The sequence below is a fragment of the Cervus canadensis genome, chromosome 3 (assembly GCF_019320065.1).
Source record: "Cervus canadensis isolate Bull #8, Minnesota chromosome 3, ASM1932006v1, whole genome shotgun sequence".
Classification (NCBI taxonomy): domain Eukaryota; kingdom Metazoa; phylum Chordata; class Mammalia; order Artiodactyla; family Cervidae; genus Cervus; species Cervus canadensis.
Genome location: NC_057388.1, coordinates 72,608,161 through 72,627,548, shown reverse-complemented (window position 1 = coordinate 72,627,548; position 19,388 = coordinate 72,608,161). Strand labels below are relative to the sequence as shown.

Sequence of the window (19,388 nt, the reverse complement as noted above, 5' to 3'; positions counted from 1 at the left end):
CTTCGTGGAGTCTGCAGCTTGGGGAAGTTGGGATGCACTGAAAGTTTGGTTCTCAACCCCTCTAAAGCTCCTAGCATGCAGGGACTGAGCTCTATCCATCTCCCCTAGGTCCAAGCACAGAGCCAGGAACACAAGGGCACCCATTCAAGCCTATGCGTGGGTGGGATTGTGCCAGTCAGAGGTGTGGAATTTCCCTGCACTCTGCTGACCCCTTTGCCATGAGCCCTGTACGTCAGCCAGCCTGGAACCTGCTGGAAACCTGCCGAGCTTATCTATTGTTCAGTGACCTCTTTCCTTCCAAACCCAGCTCACTTATCGCGTGCATGCCCGTGTCCCAGGGCCTGTTCCGTTCTATTTTGGACACACTTATCAAGGGCAGAGGTTTTGATATCAGATAGACAAGTTCAACCCCTGACAGCCTGTTTCCCTGTGTGTAAGTGGATAGCAGAGCCTCCACCCAGGGCTGTGTGATTGTATGAGACGTCTGCACACCTTCCTTCTGCAGGTCCAGGCCACAGGAACACACCACTCTCTTGATCCCGCCCAATTCACAGATTCCACCAAGTGCCAGGGCCTGTTCCAGCCAAGCGTGGGTTATATAAGCACAGCCCAGGGTTATGTAAAGTGCCTAGGATGGCACCTGCTCCCAAGCTGGTGAGAGCAAGCTACTCCTTCACAGGGGTGGACAGTGGGCCAGCCTGGGACACCAGAGCAGGCCTGTGCTGATGTCCAAATCCTGTCCTCTTCATCCACCTGTGACTTGTTGCCAGGTGAGTTCTGAGCCTCAGCACCCCCACCCAGAACTTGGGAGTAGCCCCTGTGTTGGTAGAACACTCAGCGTAGGTCTCAGCACACAGCTTGCATCTAGCATGTGGCCAACAGGCCCCAGCTCTGTTCCCAGACAGGAGCACACCCCACCAGCAGAGGCCCCTCTGAAAAGAAATATCACTGGAGAAACCCAAGGTGCCCACTCTCCTGCGTCTGCGCAGACTCAACGTTAAGTTCACTGGCTGGGACGCCTGGAGGTGGCAGGCTCAGAGGAACAAGGCTGGCACACGTTTTGAGCAGACCGCCGCCTCAATGTCCCAGGCTCTTGGGTGCCCAGGGCCAGGCCTGCCTCACACAGCAGGTGGGGAGGTCTACAGCCAGCAGCCAGGCAGGGATACAGGAAGCTCTCCAAGCTCGGCCCCTTCAACAAGGCAGTGACGCCCATGAGGCTGTTGCTGCAGTTCTGGGACCCCACAAATGCCAGGTTGCCATCTTTGTTCAGCTCCATTAGCTCATCTCCTTAAGGTGCCCGAGCCATGGCGGCCTCAGGAACCTGGTGGCAATTTACTGGTTGCTGTTTCACGCACTGATAATCCCACCTGAGCGGCAATCCCCACCATATACACTTTGATTCCCTAGAAATCCTCAGAATGGCAGAAACGTGGAGACCCTAAACCTGAGGGCCCACCACCCCCTAATAGCAGTCAGAGACCCAGGCTTTCCTCACCGTGTAGACCAGCTTGTGCTGGAACCACTACCTGGTTTTCTGTCGGAATGAAATACTCGAGCACTTTCAACTTTCTTCCCAATTTTCTCCTAACTCCCCTGCCAACCCTGCTGACCCTCTTCCACTAAGTATTCTCATCAGCTGGGCCTTGTGAGGCCTGATAAGTGGGTGACAATGACACCGTGATAAGCGGGCACAATAAAGGGCACAGTTATCAGCAGCATCCCCCTCCTCCAGACAGCAGGTGGGAGGCCCAAATATGAGGTGGGACCCTCCCCTGTCAGAACCTTGCAGGTGGGCTGAGAGCAAACAGACAGGGCATGTGTGTGTCACACTGTCACTCATGCACTTGAAACACCCAGGTAGGACTTTCCTGGTGGTCCAGTGGCTAAGACTCCACATTCCCAATGCAGGGGGTCCAGGTTTGAGGCCTGGTCAGGAAGAACTAGGTCCCATGTGCCACAATTAAAAAAGACCACACATGCCGCAACTAAGACTTGTTGCAGCCAAATTAATTAATTAATTAAACACACACACACACAAGTGTGCCAAACAGAGCAGAGCAGTTCGGGAGCAGAGACAGCTGGCCCTGGCTGCCTGAGGGAGCAGAAGGCTGAATTTACAACGGGTCACGGAGAAAGAGATGTCATCAGGCAGGCTCATCTTTCCAGGAGGCGAAAAGTCGTTCCCAAGCTTCAGAGGAGGTGTCAGCCTGATCCCAGAGGGGAAGGCCACAGGAGCAGATGGCGGTAAGGCCAGAGAGCCAGATGCCGGCGGGTGTCTCCCGGCCTGAGGGCTGCTGGGTTGCAGCGCTGCAAGGCTGACCTCTTCTGGCCAAGGAGGCACTGCACACAGCAGGCAAAGAGCCAGGTGCTGCTTCCTGCAAGTGGTTTCTGATTCCCAAGGTTTCGATGGCCCCTTCCTACAGGCAGGAGGTACAAACTAGGGCAGCTAGAATCTTTATTCTGTTGTTATAGGCAAAGCACCATCCTGGCCATCCATCTGGAGGGCCACAGTTCTGCCTGCCCCGAATCCAGTCCACCCAGTCTGAGAATCAAGCTCCCTCCAGCAGGGAGGCCTGCTCCACACTCCAGTCCAGGGAGAGGCTGGGAAGGCAGCCAAGGCTGCCTGAACCACCTCAGGAGGGTGCTGCTGTGGGTCTGCGTTTCTCTCCTCTGTGCTTGAAGCTTCGCAGTGGGTTCTGTGTCTTTGCCTTCTGTGGGGGCAAAGTTACCGATTAACTGTGGGGAGCAGACGTCTGTCTGCACATAACGACAGACTCAGAGAAGTGGCTGGTACTGCTACTCGGCAGGCCCTGCAGGCCGCGAGCCAAGGACAGGTGCTGCTTCCGGCACCGCAGGTGCCCACCTTCCTCCTCCTGCGGCGTGGAGGACGAGGAGGGCGGTGGGGACAGGGGGGCAGGTCCTCCTCTGCTCTGGAGGCTGCTCATGGTGGCCAAGGGAAAGCCCCGGCCGCCACAAGTCTGGCCAGCGGCCGGGGGTCTGGGGCCGGTTCTCAGGACCTCGTTCCTTCCTCCTGAGGACGAGGGGCGAGCACACCCCTGTGCCAAGGGAACCAGACTGGGGGTGGGGTGGGGCGGGGAGCCCTGCAGCCATCACCAAGGCCCCAGGGGACATACCTTGGCCTTCTTAGAGGCAGGGGGCTTCTTCCGCTTCTTGTGTGGGTGGACCAGGCCGCGCAGAGCAGGAGGAACTGGAAGAGATGGCTGGCTCAGCGGCTGCCCCCACCGCCCCGTGGGCCTGCTCCCACCCCCTCTCCCGCCGGCTCCATCTCCAGTGGCTCCCAGCCCGCTCTCCCCTCCTGACCCAGGGCCTGGCACTCCGATCCTCACTGCGATCATAAGAACACACGACTATCTAGTGTCACAGCGCTGTCCCCAGGGATGCCCACTAAAACACATCTCTACAGTACGTGTCACAGTAAGGGTGAAACAGAAGAAGGAAAATTAAGAAAGAAAACGCTGCTAAAATAGAAAAGCAGCCTCCACATAATTCCTTCCTATGTGGCCCTTCCTCACCTGTCAGGTGCCACCATCACTGCTCGGGACCTGCTACATGACCCCTGGCCTCTGCCCTCTCACCCACCACCCAGGGCATAGCTCAGGGTCCCATCCAGCCAGGTCACAGGTCCTGACAGGCCTCTGAGCACCACACTGCCACACCCTCCCATGTCACCCCGACCCCTAAAGGCCAAAGGTTTTGGGCAACCACTCTGCTCCTGTGTGACAGAGAGGATGGGATTCACTTCTGAGGCAGGAGACAGATGGGCCCCAGGTTAAACATTTACAACTAGCTTCCTGTTTACACTTTGAAAATAAAAATAACAACAGAACAGTATAAGTAGCTGGACTTTGTCTCCTGCAGAACTTCAAGATAATGGGAAAAGGAGTAACAGAAAGGAGCTAAGTAAGCCCTGCTTAGGTAAAAAATTAAGGAGACCACGTATTCTTCATTCATGGGGTCAAGGAGACCTCCCAGACTACGCAAGCACAAAAAGGTTCCTCAGGGGAGGGGACACTAGACCATAAGGTCTGCCAACCTCCCGAAAAGCCTTGCACTGGAATTCACCTTGTCTAAAAGATGCGCTTGCACATCCAGGAGGGCCCTGCGTCAGACCTGATATGGACTTGGGGCCACATAATGCAACATGACTGGCCAGATGAAAATCAGAAAACTGCCTCCACATAAGTGGTCTAAACCATCCCAAAAGGGACTTCCCTGGGGGTCCAGTGGTTAAGAATCCACCTGCCAATACAGGGGACACAGGTTCGATCCCTGGTTCTGAAAGATCCCATGGACTGCGAGGCAACTAAGTCCATGTGCCACAGCTAAGTCCATGGTACTCCACAACAAGAGAAGCCATGACAACGAGAAGTCCATACACTGAAACGAAGAATAGCCCCCACTCGCCCCAACTAGAGGAAGCCTGAGAAAACGCAATGAAGACTCAGAGCAACCAAGAATAAATTAATTTAAAAAAGAAAAAGCTCATAGCTACTTCTCTCTCAGTTCACCCATCTTTTCTCCACATCCCTCTTCTCTCCTAATAAACACTTCACTTACCTTTTTTTTTTTTTTTTTAACTTTTTCCCTAATTCTTTCTTCAAACCAGGCAAGAGTCAGGGCCCTGCTCCCAGCCACAAGTCTCTGGGTGGTCTAATAAGGTTAGGATACAGCGCCCTCACCGCTGTGGTCTAAGTTCAATCCCCACTCAGGGAACTGGGATCCACTTCAAACTGCCACACAGACCACCCAAAAGCCACCCAAGATCACACCCACTCCTCCCCTTCTCCCCCTCCTCACTCCTCAGACCAGAACCTTGGTTAGTATCCCTTACAGCTCACTTCCTGGGGAGCCTGGCCCTATCTCTCTGGCATTTTCCCATCTCTCCTGGATCTTTCCCATCCACTTGCTTGGTGTTCTCCTTGCCATATCCACCAGCTTACGCTAATCCACAGGGGTACCAGGGAAAGGGGTCTGCACTCACCACTCTGCTTCCTTAATGCACTTTAAGCATTTTCAGCATAGAAGTCACACACACCCATTACCAAAGACACAAGGAGTATCATTACCAGGTGCAAAGGGAGCAAGGCTCCTAAACACATCAGCTGGGCTTTGGCCTCATCTACACCATAGAAACCACTCTCGGGATCCATTCTTTTCTTGGCTGTGCCATGCAGCATGCGGGATGTGGGATCTTAGTTCCCTGGCCAGGGACTGAACATCAAACCCATGCTCCCTGTGCAGAGTCTTAACCACTGGACCACCAAGGAAGTCCCTCTTGGGATCCATCCTTGACCTCATAACTGTGATCCTGATATCCCTCATCCCCACAAGGCTCAAGCAGGTCTATTCTCTATTTCTCACCCCTCACTTCCCCGGTCAAATGTTCTGGACTCAGACACCCAAGGGCAGCTTGGCCTGGTCACTAACCCCAAGTCTCCTCCAGCACGAGTAGCACTGCCTCCTACCTGCGACTCCCACATCACACCCAGTCACTCCCTTCTACACACAGGAGGCTGCTTGGCCAGGTATTAGCTCGCTCGTTCATAGGACCAGTCTCTAGATGTGAGACCCCTGGCCTTGAAAGCAGAGTGCTGCCCTGGTTTCCTGTCTCCCCAACAGAGAGCAATGCCTACCCAGGGGCACTGTGCAGAGTTATATCTGTGTACATGCTCGCTGCCCAGTTCCCAGGGTTCTGTCACCCCAGTGCACGGCAGCCCAGGGATGAATGCGCAGCCCGCCCCCAGCCCTGCTCACCCAGGTAGTCAGGGACGTTGCCCAGGTGAGGCTTCACCACGGCGGGGTGTAAGGGCAGGTCGTGCCGCAGCAACTGGAGGTCCCTGGGGTTGTCTTCAAAGTATGTCTGGCAGGGGAGAGAAGCAGGCACTGCATGGTTGGTCCTCCTTTTGTAATTTTGCAGGTTTTTTTTTTTTTTTTTTTTTTTTACAGGGGAGTTTTTGAACAGGTAGCCTGTGTTCCAATTGTTAAGGCTGAGATTTCCCACTGCCTTGTCAATGGGACCCCCTCCCAGAGGCAGCTCCGTTTCTGGTTGCTCATATCCCCTCAAGTGCTCTGCACATGCAGGAAGACGTGTCCCTGCTCCCACTCCCTATTCAGTGGGGGCAGTTAGGAGCACGCCACACCCTCCTCACCGGGAATCACTCCATGGCCGTGCACCTTCCAACTGACACACAAACAGCTGCCTCCTCCTTTTGTGTAATGCACACCGCGTGAATGCACCTGACTTGGTTTACTGCGTCCCCAAGGTGGACCCCCTGGTGTTTCCACCTTGGGAATCATAACGGAACTCAGGCACCCATACAGTTGTGAGCTCACACAACTCTTACAACTGTGTCAAGAGAATAAACCCCAGAAGCTGTGCTTCTGATGGACACAGCCACTGTCCACCTCAGAGACTGGGCCGATTCACCTCCCAGCAGGACAGCTGGCATCCTTGCTCACTCGTGGCCTGCTTCCTCCCCATGACCTGCTAAGGCATGGTCTGCCGCCCAGTTCACCTCCTCTCACACCCACAGCTTTGCCGCCGGCCTCCAGGAAGGGCGATGCCCTGGAGCCTCCCCTTTCCGTCCCCCCACCACAGCCCCTTACCTTGAGCTTCTCTGAGTGCAGGAGCTCCTCTTTGATTTCCTTCAGCCTTGCCTCGCGGATGGCTTGTTTAGTCACTGAGCGCATGGCATCCTGGGGGCAGACATCAAAGGTCAACATGGCAGGGCTGGCTAAGCCCGCCCTCCTGCCAGGGTGCTGAGCAACAAGGGCCTGACTCTGGGTCCTGGAGGAGCCCCAAGTACCCACATCCCCACAGGGCCCCACTCACCCTGCAGCGGTAGCGGAAGCCCTCGATCTCCTCCATGTGGAACTGGTAAGGAAACAGGACAGGGGCCCCACTGTCTGCAGAGAAGACAGCAGTGAGGGTCCTGCAGACTTGGGCAGGGTCTATGGAGGCCTTCTGCTCAGAACCTCCCATGTCCACTCCCTGGGGTGAGGCAGCCGGGGATCCAGCCCACTCTTTCCTCACATTGCAGACGTGCAGCAAAAAACCTGGGTCTCATGGACAGTTCATGACAGGGGATGCACCCTGCTGCAGCCAGGGCAGTTTCCTGTCCCCCCGTCCTGGGCCCTGTCACATCTCTCAGCCTTAGGACCTGCCCACTCGCCCACCCTCCTACTCTGAGGCCACTCTAGCCACAAAGTACGTGCGATAACAGCCACAGAGCACTAAGGAGCACCAGACCCTGAAGTTTAAAGTGTCACGACAGAAGCCTGGCCCTTTCTCGGGTCAGTGAGGGCGGGGCTCTTACCTCCACTGAGAAGCTCCTCGATCTTGCCCAGCTGAGACTGCTCTGTGGGCAGCACGAAGGTCAAAACTATGCCGGGGTTGTTGGCACGTGCCGTCCTGCAAGGAGAGACAACCCAGCCCGTGTCTCTGGCTGTGTGTCCCACCGTGTGCCCACAGTCCAGGTGCCCAGCCCGCCACACCTCAGTCCTCCTACCTGCCGGCCCTATGTATGTAGGCCTCGGGGGTAGGGGGGAGATCAAAGTTGAGCACGGCACATACGTGGTGGAAGTCTATGCCCCTGGCCACGCCTGCCTCTGGATCAGAAGCCCTGTAAGAAAACATGCCAACCTCAGACCGAGCCCTCCTCTCCTCAGAGGCCATGTTCTCAGACTTATTTAATCAGCATGACGACTAAACAAAGGCTGGTATGGAATTACAAGACACTGTCATGAGTAAGATTCTTAAACATCATAACTGTGCCAGGAGCTAGAGTAGTGGGGGCAGCCAAACCCTGGAACTCACTGCCCACAGGGCAACCCGAGAACCACTCTGAGCCAGCCCACCCGAGAGGCAGGCAGGGACTGGGGGCTCCCCCTCCCCCGAAGAAAGATCCTTCGTCCAAGTCACAGCCAGTGGAGGCTGGGCCACCTTCCTCACAGGATAACAGCATGCCAACAAGTCAGGCAGTACGGCCGTTTGTGCTGCCCATGAAGCACAGGCCTGTGTGCCCTTCACTCCCTGCCCCCACACGCTAGTTTCCCAGTCTTCTGAAAGGTGGGTCTCCCTGGCAAGGAATGAGAGGAAATAAAAGTGGACTCACTTGTCCCGCTTGGGTCCTTTGCCCCGATGCTTGCCCTTGACTGGAGGCCCCAGGACTTCAGCATCTGTTGCTATGACGCAGTCGTAGAAGCCCTGGTTGAACTGCGAGATGATGTGGCACCTGTGGCCCAAGAGCAGACAAAAGTCAGACCCAAGAGCACTGGAGGCCTCTCCCCCACCCTCCACCTGGTCATAACGGTCATCCTTTCTGACTCTTCCCTCCTCTTCAATTCTTCCCCAACTTAATCTTTGTGCTTCAACCTCCTCAACTGAAGATGGAATTATAGTTGGTATTGCAGAGTTGTGAGAGATAAAGTCATTGAAGATCATTCAAGCCTGGAGCCCTCAATCCACTAAGCACTTAAGAAACAAGAAGAGCAACCATGTCTCCCCTTTTCCATCCCCATCTTCAACCAAGACATGGGAGTCGGCACACCTGGAGCGTAGTGGAAGCTCTCCATTGAGCACACAGGCGGGGATGCTGAATTGCTCCAGGAATAGGCGCAGCCGGTAACTCCGCTCCAGAGTGTTGACAAAGAGCAGAGACTTTCCCCGAATCAACGACAGCTTGAGCAGGGCATATAGCAACAGAAATTTGTCTTCCTCAGTCTCACAGACCACCTGAAACTGCTGCAACTGGTCTGGCCCTGGTAGCTGGGACTCCTGTAACTTGAGGGTAACCTAGGGGAGGACAGGCCTGTGGTCAGGAAAGAAAAGAAGACAGAAATGCTACTGCAAGCCGCTGGCTCACCAACCACAGAACTAACATGTTAGTGGAGGGCGCCCTGGGTCCCTTCCAACTGTGTAATGTCAGAATTCAAAGTATACTAACTACTGCAATTTACAAAGGACATAAAACTACACACAATTTGGGGCACAAATCAAAGAGAAACACACTATAAATGACTATAGTGAAAAGAAAACCCCTACAGTAGCAACCTTTCTGAAGAGTAAAGTTCACATATGGGGAGAATTTTGGTCCTGCTGCTCAGAGCAGCCTTTCTGCCCTTTGGGGGTCCCTGATCTCAAGGCCTTTAGGCAAAGCATGGTTTGAACCCAGCGGATACCTGGGACTACACAGTGATTTTAGGTTGGAGGACACAGGAGTGCCTAACAACATGGGACTTCTAATGCCTCAGAACCAGGAATACTAAACGAGGAATTTCCAACCCCAAATAACAAAGGGTTCCTTTGAGAAGGCAGGAGCGAGTCCTCTGAGTCTCCTGACGGTCCCACGGGGCCCTTACCGGGTTATGTAGTACCAGCTCCTTGAGGGCGTGCACATCCTCATTAAAAGTAGCTGACATCAGAAAAGCCTGGTAAATCCGGGGCAAGTGACTAAAATGAAACAGAGCCCCATCAGACTCCAATTCTAAGGCCTCTAACAGGGGCAGATTAACTGGCCCCCTCGCTCCAGGCCCTACTGTGTATTCACCATCCTTTCTCCTTACCAGAGAAGACTCTTAAGTTCCTCCTCAAAGCCAAAGGAAAAAAGAAGATCAGCCTCATCGACCACCAGCAGCTCCATGGAGTCTCGAAGCTTCAAGTTGTCTTGCTGCAAGTGGTTTAATATGCGGGATGGGGTCCCCACCACCACATCGGGCTTCTCCATCAGTACAGCTCTGTAGACAGGCGACACCTCAGTATTAAGTAGAAAGTAGCAGCTGGGACCTCACCCCAATCAGCCCTTGTTTTTGCTGCACACAAACCCCATCCCACATCCCAGCACGGATTCATTCCCTCACAGCCCTGCTGTTCTAACCCACCTCTGAGAGGCTGAGTCTTCAGCGGCTGACACGTTGGCCACCCGGATGTCTCGAGCACAGTAGGCAGCCAGCTGCTGAATCATGGATTGGGCCTGCCTTGCCAATTCCTTAGTCGGCACAAGGACAAGGGCTCTCACAGCCTGCTCTACTGCAGGCCCTGTCTGCAAGACAAAGACTTCAGCCAGTCAGTTATCATCATGGCCATTGGATGCTTTTCTCTACCTCTTCCAGGCAATCTGATCATGTACTATGACTTCAACACAACAATATTGTTGTGTTTTGATCACCCCTTCACTTACTTTACCCACCTCTGAATGTAGATCAGAAGGCCCTTTCCCAAGGCACTGAACTCAACAAGGATAACTTACTTTATCATTACAAAGTTACTTAAAATGTGTCAGTTACTGGACAACCACCAGTTACTTCTCTGGTGGTCCAGTAGCTAAGACTCTGTGCTCCCAATAGGCTCAGGTTCAATCCCTGGTCAGGGAACTAGATCCTTCCTGCCACAACTAAGAGTTCACATAAAACTACTAAGGATTCCCACATGCCATGAGGAAGAAGGAAGATGCCTCAACTAGGATCTGGAGCAGCCAGACAGAAGATCAAACTAGTCAACCCTAAAGGAAACCTATCCTGAATGTTCATTGGAAGGACTGATGCTGCAGCTGAAACTCCAATACTTCGGCCACCTGATGTGAAGAACTGACTCATTGGAAAAGACCCTGATGCCAGGAAAAACTGAAGGCAGGAGAAGGTGATGACAGAAGATGAGATGGTTGAATGGCATCACCGACTCCATGGACATGTGTTTGAGTAAGCTCCTGGAGTTGGTGATGGACAGGGAAGCCTGGCTTGCTGCAGTCCATGGGGTCGCAAAGAGTCAGACACGACTGAGCAACTGAACTGAACTGAGTACAAAGAATAATGGTCGCAAGGCCTGGACTAGAACCCAAGTAACCTGAATCCCAGCTCAGAGCGTTTACCAGAAAATCATCAGGTTCTCTTAGATCAGCCTTCATGTGTAAGAGATCCAAAAAAGCCCGGTTCTTGGGGAAGACTTGGGTGCGTGAGTGTGGCCGGCACAGCTTTCCAAGAGGGCACAACGGAACTCAAACGCCTGCATCTCCCTTTCTCGGCCTCTGGGGCCCCTCCCCCGACTCACCGCCTTCCTGTGGAGCAACAGCTGTAGCATCGGAATGGCATAAGCGGCGGTCTTCCCGGAACCAGTGCGGGCGCGAGCCAGGAGGTCCTTCCCTTCCAGCGCCAGCGGGATGGCCTTTTCCTGGATCAACGTGGGTCGCGACCAGCCCAGATCGGTGACGGCCTAGGAGAGACAAGGGACGGCTCAGGCGGCGTGCTGCCCTGTCACCGCTCCCATCCACCGTCGGTTGGGCTCCTCAGCCCTCCCCGGTACCTGTAGGAGCCGGTGGTCCAGGCCCATGTGTTCGAAGCCCAACGATTCTTGATCCTCCATGCTGCTGCTCTGTAGTGACAGTGCGCAGGCGCGACAGGAAGAGCACGAGAACGCGCGTGAGCCGGTCAAAGCAGCAGCCAATCAGTTTCAAAGGAGTTGGCCATGGCTTCCGGTGTTCCGGCTGGGGTCTGCGGCTGCTGCTGCGCTCTAGCTGTGGGGTCTCGGGGGAAAGGCGGCGGGCGGCGGAGAGCCCACGGGTCCTTGCCGGTCCCCTGACACTACCTCTAAATGGCGTTCTGGGTTAGGGTTACCTGCGGCAGAGGTGGGGCTCCGTGGAGGTGGATGAGGTCCCCTCCGTGCCCGCCTCCGCCCACCGACACCGGCCACACAATCCTCAAGTTTCTCCACCAGGTTGCATGTTTATGGCTTTACCATCATCTAGCACTTGGTTTTTAACAGCCTCGCCCTAGCAATTATGCCAGTATTAGTTGTAGTTATATTGATAAATACATAAATGTTTAGAATGCTCGTCTGTGTACTACCTAAGAAAAGGGATGCCGCGGGTGGTACCTTACCACGTTTGGGAAAAAAACTGGTGAGTCCTGCGCCCTTTCCTGCCATTATGCATCTGGGGGAATCTTTCAGGTTTATGTGCAAGCATTAATTGCTCTGCCGCCGACTATGCTTAGGAAAAGTGCACCAGCATATGTGTTACAGTGTTGTTTGCCTGTAGCCGTGGTGGGAACGTGGGAATCTGAAATGCGGCAATGACTTTCAGAGTAAAAAGCAAGTGACACTGGGTGTACCAGCATATAATAGAGGCCACCAGGGCTGGGTTAAGGTTTAGGGTCACAGGCAGAACAAGGACAGGCTATAACAATTGAACTGTCCAAGAATGAAGTTTGGAAGAATGAGTAGCATAAGAAAAAAGGAAGGTAGGTTGCTCTGGGGTTCCCAAAGGTAGCAACCTGTGTTGCCTGCACAGCTTGGTTAAAAATAATAATTCTTAGGCGTTCCCTGCAGGTCTGGTGGTTAGGATTCCAGGCTTTCACTGCTGTGGCCTGGATTCATTTCCTTTTTGGTGACTGAGATTCCCCAAGCAGTAAGACTCAGCCAAAAAAAAGGGCGGGGGGCGGATTTTTGGTCCCAACTTATATCAGTTTGCTATTGCTCCTGTAAGAAATCTTCATAAATTTGGTGGCTTAACACACTTACTGTCTTACAGTTCTGTAGGTCATAAGTGTGACAAGGCCTCTCTAAGCTTAAATCAGGTTGGTGGGGCTGTATTCCCTTCTCGAGGTTCTAAAGGAGTCTTTTTTTTTTTTTTTTGCCTTTCGCAGCTTCACTTGTGGCCCCCTTGGTCTATCTTCAAAGCTATTAATGGAGGTTTGAGTCCTTGTGTCACATCATTACAACCTTCTTTTGCCTCCCTCTTGCATTTTTCAAGAACCTTTGTTATGACATTGGGCCCTCCCAGATAATCCAGGACAATCTCCCTATTTTAAAGGCAGATGGTAGCAACCTTAATTTCTCTTTGCCATGTTTGGTAACATATTCACAGGTTTCAGGAATTAGTACATCTAGTTGGACATTATTGGGAAGTTATTAGTCTGCCTACTATGTGTGTTAACAGGGATGCAGGATGTCCATCTCTTTGTGACCGCATAGACTGTAGCCTTCCAGGCTCCTCTGTCCATGGAATTCTCTAGGCAAGAATACTGGCGTGGGTTGCCATTCCCCTCTCCAGGAGATCTTCCCGACCCAGGGATTGAACCTGGGTCTCCTGCATTGCTGGCAGATTCTTTACCGTCTGAGCCACCAGGGATGCCCATTCTGCCTACCACACCACACCAAACATAGTCAGACTGGACGTAAATGTTGCTCAGGAATCTATATGGATGAGTTTCTCAGGTGACCCTATGCATCTATTCTGACATGGGCCCAGCATGAGATCCAGAAGTCAGGCTCTGGGTGTTAGAGGGTGAGAACTGAGAGCACCACAGGTAAAGTGAGGCTGGAACCAAAACATGGAGATGGGGACTGGGCCAGGGATAATGGGATGAGTAGAAAGACTCCTGTGCCCCCACAGCCTTTTTGTATAAGTATAGACTATTTGGTAAGGATGTTTTATAACCTAAGAAAGCAAGAACTTCAGAATGGAATCAGGGTAGTATTGGGGGAAAAGGTCCCCAGAATTCCTTGGATGTAGCCAAACTATTTTCTAAAATTTTTCCCAGGCTCTATGGTGTCTGTGAATACCACACACCAATGTGGAAACTCTTTTCCTCACATCTACCACCGATTAGCCTATCCTCTGGCAATCAAGATTCCAACTGTCCCATCAGTATAAAGGTGTGATATACTCCCACCTCTGTCTTCACTCCATTCCCCTATCAAAAATTCACAAGAGGAGAAACCGAGTACCTACTGACCCATCAGCATAATTGAGATGCACAGATGGACAGGCTACTTCCTCTATTCCTACAGCCTAGACACTAGTGTGCTTTGCTGGGTAGATTCCTAATAACAGCCACACAACAGACGTGTGTTCCCTTTCTGACACATCCCATGCTCCTAAAGAGCCCCAGGCCAGAGGTCTACACACCAACTAGTTTCAAGGCCACCTCATTTTCCGTGTTAATTCTAATATTAAGAGTATTATGGTAAATATCCAAATAATTTTGGATGAGTCATTTATGGTGTTTCACCACACTGGACCGTTAACATGGTCACCCCAAACTGGAATTTCTTAAATATTTACAAAAATATTAAGTGAAAAGGTCTAGAAAACTAAATTGCTTATACTTCTATAAGTAAAAATAGATACACATGTAGAATAATATGGAAGATAAAAACAAGAAGGGAAGAATTTAGTTTTGTATGTCAGATAAATAATGTATTTTAAATAAATAAAACCATGAAATAAAATGTCAAGAATGGGCAACTAATGGTATTAAGTTTTATATGGCAGAAAGGCATGAGGGAAGTATGCTAAGATGTGTTTACACTTATGATTCCAGGGAGCTAAGAAACAGATACTTAATCTCTTCACAGGATTCCTTGTTGTCAAGCCTACGTGGCTGCCCTCTGTGCATGGCTGAGCCACCACCCTGTCTGTTCCCGCACCCTAGCCTCACAAGCCCACATGCCCAAGTCCGCTCCCAGTCAGCTGCAGAAGCACCCAGACCAAGAGCTTTTCTTCCATCTCCTTTTGTGCCTCCCCTCTGCCCACGGCCTCTTTATTTCATTTCAAACACAGCTACTACAACACGTTTTATTTCACTGGAAAAATCTGTATAAAGAACCAAATCTGGTTCCTGCGAGGAAAACATTTACCACAGCTTAAATAAAAGTTAAGGGAAACGGGAGGGTAACAGTGTCCTGCCTTGTGTGAGCTCTGTCACTGCCTCACTCTTGAATTCAGGCCCTGTGTGATGGAAACCACAGGTGTCCTGGAGAATTCTCTGCCTGGCCCTCTGATCAGGCCTTGAGAGCAGCTGCTCTCTGGCCCTGAGAGCTGAAGTCCTGGGAGCTGCCATGGTCGTTAGTTATCAAGGATGTGTGCATAAACAATGCAGAAGGGACTGCACCGGTGTTTTCAGCTAGTCACACAAAGGCAGTAACACTTCAACTAGGAAGGAAAATATATAATTTTATCAAAAAATAGTTCTAATATATAGAAAAACTTTTCAATTCTCTGGGGCCTTTGGCCCTATTTACATTCACAGAGCTGCTGAGTGAACCCAGGACTGACAGCAGAGCAGTGAGGCAGGCCTTGGTGGAGCATTTTGGTTGCCTACTTCGTAAGTAGATGAAGGGAAAGGTTAAAGGCGTAGGAGGGTTTTTCATTTGCTTATTTTATGAGAAAGAGGGGAAATCACTGGATGCAAAAGAAGACTTAGTCCTGGGTCAGTTCCAGCTCTGCACAAACCCCAAGACAGATCTTTGAAAGCCTGGACCAGTGTCCTGTGTCCTTGAAAACCAGTGTTAACAAGTGGCTGATCTGAATGCTTTGTTGCCATGGAACCAATGTGGCTTATATTCTTTTTTCACTTTTTTTTTCCCTCAGAATCCAGGTGGATAAGATATTGGGTGGGGAAAGTACCAAATAATTGAGGTGACAGGAAAGGGTCACGTGGTGAGGACACTACACCAGCTTCTTGGCCTCAAAGAAGCTCTTGAGGTGACGCATCTGCCAGATGCCAGTGAGGATGAGGATGACAGTCTGAGCGATGGACCACCACAGGACCCGCTGGTTGGTGCTCTCACTGATCAGACGGAAGCGCTCTTCACGATACTGCGTAGGACAATGGACCCAGGGTTAAATGTGCAGGAGAGACAGTCTCAGCTGTTGCAAGGTCCTTCCCTCCCATGCCACTACTCAACTATGGGACCAAACACCTTTTGAAATACTGCCTCTGATTCCCCTGGGAGTGCCCCAAGGAAGTAACATGCTGCCCCTCCATGAGCTTCTCTGCTAGAACAGAAATCACATTCTTAAACCATTTAAAGCAAGATCCCAAAATAAGGAGGCAGGCAATGGATTTTGCTAGAGGGTGAACTGTCCTCTCTACACTTCATTCTACAGAGCTGAAAAATGGCTATCTGCATTGATACCCTCCGTTCCAGTCTTTGAACAGCCTGCTTCCCAAGTAGGGAAAGCCCCAAGAAGAAACTTCCAGGTGTAATGGGTATAAAGGTCAACTGCCATGGCCAAGTACAGTGACATGCCCTTACCCTTTGGTAATCCTGCTCCTTCTGGATCTGCTCCACCTGATCAAGCAGCTGGCGGGCTCGGAGCTGCAACTCCGTCAGCTTATCCTTGGCAGCAATCTCAGGGTAGTTGTTGGCATGCTCCCCAACCTGGATGTCTAGGTGCACACGCTAGGAGGAAACAAGGTTGGACCCCAAAGTCAGAGCCATTGTGAGGTTATGATGTCTAAGTGATGCAACCTCTGATGGTCTGTTCCAGGCTATGGAACATACTCTTGTCCCTGTGGGACAGGCAGGCAACGTCTATTTCTTATTTGTAACTGTGCCACAAAGAGTTACAAATGATGTGCCTGCTTGCTAAGTCGCTTCAGTTATGTCCCACTCTTTGTGACCTTGTGGACCATAGCCCTCTAGGCTCCTCTGTCCATGGGTCCTCCAGGCAAGAATACTGGAGTGGGTTGCCATGCGCTTCTCCAGAGGATACGCCCGACCCAGGGATGGAACCTGCATCTCTCGGTCTCCTGCGTTGGCAGGCGGGTTCTTTAATAAATCAAAACTTTGGAACCAAGTGACAGATTCTGAGCTATGGCCAAGAGAAAACTGTTACCAATCTGCCTCCAGCAAAGAGAGCCATCCTGGTAGAGTTGGAGTGCAGGCAGATCTGATGGTCACCGGGAGTGTGGGAAGTGAAGGTGAAGCGGCCCTCTGAGCCGTACTGCCGGGAGAGCACCACCTGCAACAGAGCAGTCAGTGAAAGCCCACACCTTTACTCTAACCTCGCCAAGTGCAAGCTCGTGTCTTATGAGCTCTGTCCACCCCAAGAGCTCTAGTGAAGGTGGCCCTACCTTGCCTTCAGGATCCTTCACCTCCACATGCATGCCCAGGCCGGGGGTCGAGGGCAGGAAGACCTCCTTCTGTTTATCCCACATTTGGGTGCGGTAGTTCCCTGCGGAACAGACAGAGCTGTCACAACCCGCCTAGTCCGTCCGGCTCCCACACTCCGCGGCTCCCGGGACGCCAGGCAGGGGGCACTGCTCGCCCGGTCACCGTCCCGCGCGTCCTCAGAGTGCCGCTGCGAGCGGAGAGCCCGACGGCGTCTTGGGGACAACTCAGGGCCCGATCCACCCTCGCCCCGCCTGACCGATGACCATGGTCTCGTCGGGGATTTCCTCGATGAAGCAGCGCTTTTCGGTCTCGCCGATGTGGAAATAAAGCCCCCGGGCGCTTGCCGCGCACAGAGCAAGGAGCAGCAACGCCGGCAACCCCATTGCCCGCCGACGCCCAGCCGAGACACCTGCCAACGCGCGCCCTCTGCCCAGTGCGCATGCGCGCACCTGCGCCCCACTCCTTGACGACGCAGAAAGACCAGGCGCAGGATGCGCTTGCGCGGTGACTCCCGCTCTGCGTCCGCTCCGCCCCGCCCCGCCCCGCCCCAGCCCCGCTCGCGTCCTTTAAGCCAAGTTACAGGGCCGAGGGGAGAGTGCGCAAACGCAGGACGCCCGGAGACTGGCTGGTCCCTTCCTCTCTCTGGAGGCGTAGTGGGTTCCGTCAACAACCAAAAAGCGGCTTCTCCTCAGTGCGCATGGGCGCGCCTGCGCCCTACTCCCAGCAAACGTGGCGTGGCAGAGCCAGAGTACGGAAATGTTGACAACTCCTTCGCCCCTGCTGCTTACCCGTCAGCCTGCGCCGGGGCTTGAGTCCCGTATCCGGAAGATTGGGTCGATGTAGGCTTCCGAACTCGGGGTCCACCGTGGAAAGGAAAGCCGGAGTTCCCGGACCGACAGACCGTTCACGAGACTCCGAGTAGGCGGATACCGGTGTGAGAAATCGTGTAGGAGCCTCAGGCACATTCGGTGCCGCCTGGAATAGGGGCTCACCGAGCCTTTGGAAGCCATGACCTCGGGGTGGAGGCCTCACCTGGGTGGGGCTCCAGACAGACCTACAGGAAACGGTATTCTAAGCCGTGAGGCGCCAACAGGTTTAGGTGTTCCAGATTTTAGGAGTTTATCGGTTTTGTTGCTTGAGATGACAGTGTTGGAATGATTATTTTCTGACACTCCTCTGCTAGGGGTATACACAGATAGTCACCCGGGGGTGCTTACCAGGAAGAGAAAGTGGAGATTGGGCTAAAGGGGAGAGATGTGTGGGAAGAGGGACAAATAGAGACGGTCCAGTGGTCACTAGAACTGCACCAAAAGGGCGAGGCTCGGCGGCGTCTCCGCCTCTGTTTCCAGCCCTTATTGTTCTCTCTCAACTTGTCCAGCTGCTCATTGTCTCTAGGTGAAGATGTGGAACATGCAGTCCCTCGGGCTGTGGGTCTGCTCCACTGTCTCACGGTGGTTTAGGGCTCAGAGTGGAGAGAGATGTGAAACAGAACAAAATCCAGCCTCTTTGGTCTGATGGGCCCATGACAAGTGCAAGTGGGGGCCCAGAGCTTGTTCTGCTGCTTCCCATCCTTCCTAAACATAAACCCTGTAAAAATCATTCTTATCGTGCTTAGTGTTGTGGTGGTTTAGTCACTAAGTCGTGTCCGGCTCTTGCGACCTCATGGACTGTATCCTGCCAGGCTCTGTCCATGGGATTCTCCAGGCAAGAATACTGGAGTGGGTTGCCATTTCCCTCTCCAGGGGTCTTCCCCACCCAGGAATCTGCGTAGTGTTGGATATGTTCCTATTTATCTCTTAAAAAGTGGGATTGAACCAAGGCAAATATCCTAGTGGCATTAAAGAAGTTTTACAAGGAAACCCTTCCTGAGCAGCAGCAGTTGTGCAGTGAGGACGGAAAATAAGATCTCTTTTGTCAGAAGCTGGAAATTTGAGTTTAAGTATGAAATCTGATTTTTAAATATTAGCATATGGCTCAGCTTTAATGAAATGGACAAGAAGTCACAGTCTGGCCACACTCAGCAGTCAGTCGTGCGAACAACTTGTGATCTCATCCAAATTCAGTAGGGGATAGTCTTGTTTAAGTGATGACCTCTGTGCAGGTTCCTCCCTTTTCCAAGGTTCTGTGTCCTTCACCTTCTTTTGAGCAAACTGGTGCAACTTGAGAATGAATATCTGGGCTAAGAAAATTGAGGAAAAGTCTTGAGGAAAACTTAGAACGAGGAGATCTATGAGGCATGTTTACATCTCCTAATGAGAGCATTCCTCTTGTGGGACAGAGGAAGGCAAAAAAGAAGCCAGAAAGGTCCTTACTGGGTGTGGAATTAGAGCAAAGGAAGGTTGAAAATTTGTCTTAAAATTTTTATTAAGAGAATTTCCAAACACATAGAATAGTTAACAATGAGCTTTCAAATACTAGCAACCCGTTTCAGCAGCAATCAAAATTTTGTCTTATTTTATTTATCCATTTCTGC

General features: G+C 52.2%; 2 protein-coding genes across 2 annotated transcripts; both read right to left on the bottom strand.

Moving 5' to 3' along the window:
• Positions 1–1,990: 1,990 nt before the first annotated feature.
• DDX56 (DEAD-box helicase 56) lies at positions 1,991–11,424 on the bottom strand. The gene is made up of 14 exons (XM_043463466.1): positions 11,318–11,424; positions 11,066–11,227; positions 9,901–10,061; positions 9,586–9,756; positions 9,382–9,472; positions 8,571–8,815; positions 8,136–8,255; positions 7,530–7,643; positions 7,338–7,432; positions 6,854–6,927; positions 6,628–6,717; positions 5,776–5,881; positions 3,135–3,208; positions 1,991–2,711 (listed from the first exon to the last, which is right to left on the bottom strand). The coding sequence occupies exons 1-14, from the start codon at positions 11,375–11,377 to the stop codon at positions 2,634–2,636; spliced, it is 1,641 nt and encodes a 546-aa protein (XP_043319401.1). The 5' UTR covers positions 11,378–11,424; the 3' UTR covers positions 1,991–2,633.
• A 3,153-nt stretch (positions 11,425–14,577) lies between these two features.
• On the bottom strand, positions 14,578–17,925 carry TMED4 (transmembrane p24 trafficking protein 4). The gene is made up of 7 exons (XM_043462338.1): positions 17,817–17,925; positions 17,704–17,767; positions 17,172–17,479; positions 16,876–16,976; positions 16,638–16,763; positions 16,055–16,201; positions 14,578–15,614 (listed from the first exon to the last, which is right to left on the bottom strand). Exons 1-7 carry the CDS (start codon positions 17,923–17,925, stop codon positions 15,465–15,467), a joined length of 1,005 nt encoding a protein of 334 aa, XP_043318273.1. The 3' UTR covers positions 14,578–15,464.
• Between the last annotated feature and the right edge of the window lie 1,463 nt (positions 17,926–19,388).

Bases quoted from the DNA above. Each gene is read 5' to 3' on its own strand.
- DDX56 (XM_043463466.1), bottom strand. From the start codon at position 11,377: ATGGAGGATCAAGAATCGTTGGGCTTCGAACACATGGGCCTGGACCAC. The intron at 9,473-9,585 runs GTAAGGAGAAAG...GTTTCATTTTAG, and splicing joins GAACTTAAGAGTCTTCTCTG to TCACTTGCCCCGGATTTACC. The intron at 5,882-6,627 runs GTAAGGGGCTGT...CTCCCCTGCCAG, and splicing joins TGCACTCAGAGAAGCTCAAG to ACATACTTTGAAGACAACCC.
- TMED4 (XM_043462338.1), bottom strand. From the start codon at position 17,925: ATGGCTTCCAAAGGCTCGGTGAGCCCCTATTCCAGGCGGCACCGAATG. The intron at 17,480-17,703 runs GTAAGCAGCAGG...CTTGGCTTAAAG, and splicing joins GCCCCGGCGCAGGCTGACGG to GACGCGAGCGGGGCTGGGGC. The intron at 16,977-17,171 runs GTCAGGCGGGGC...TCTGTTCCGCAG, and splicing joins CGACGAGACCATGGTCATCG to GGAACTACCGCACCCAAATG.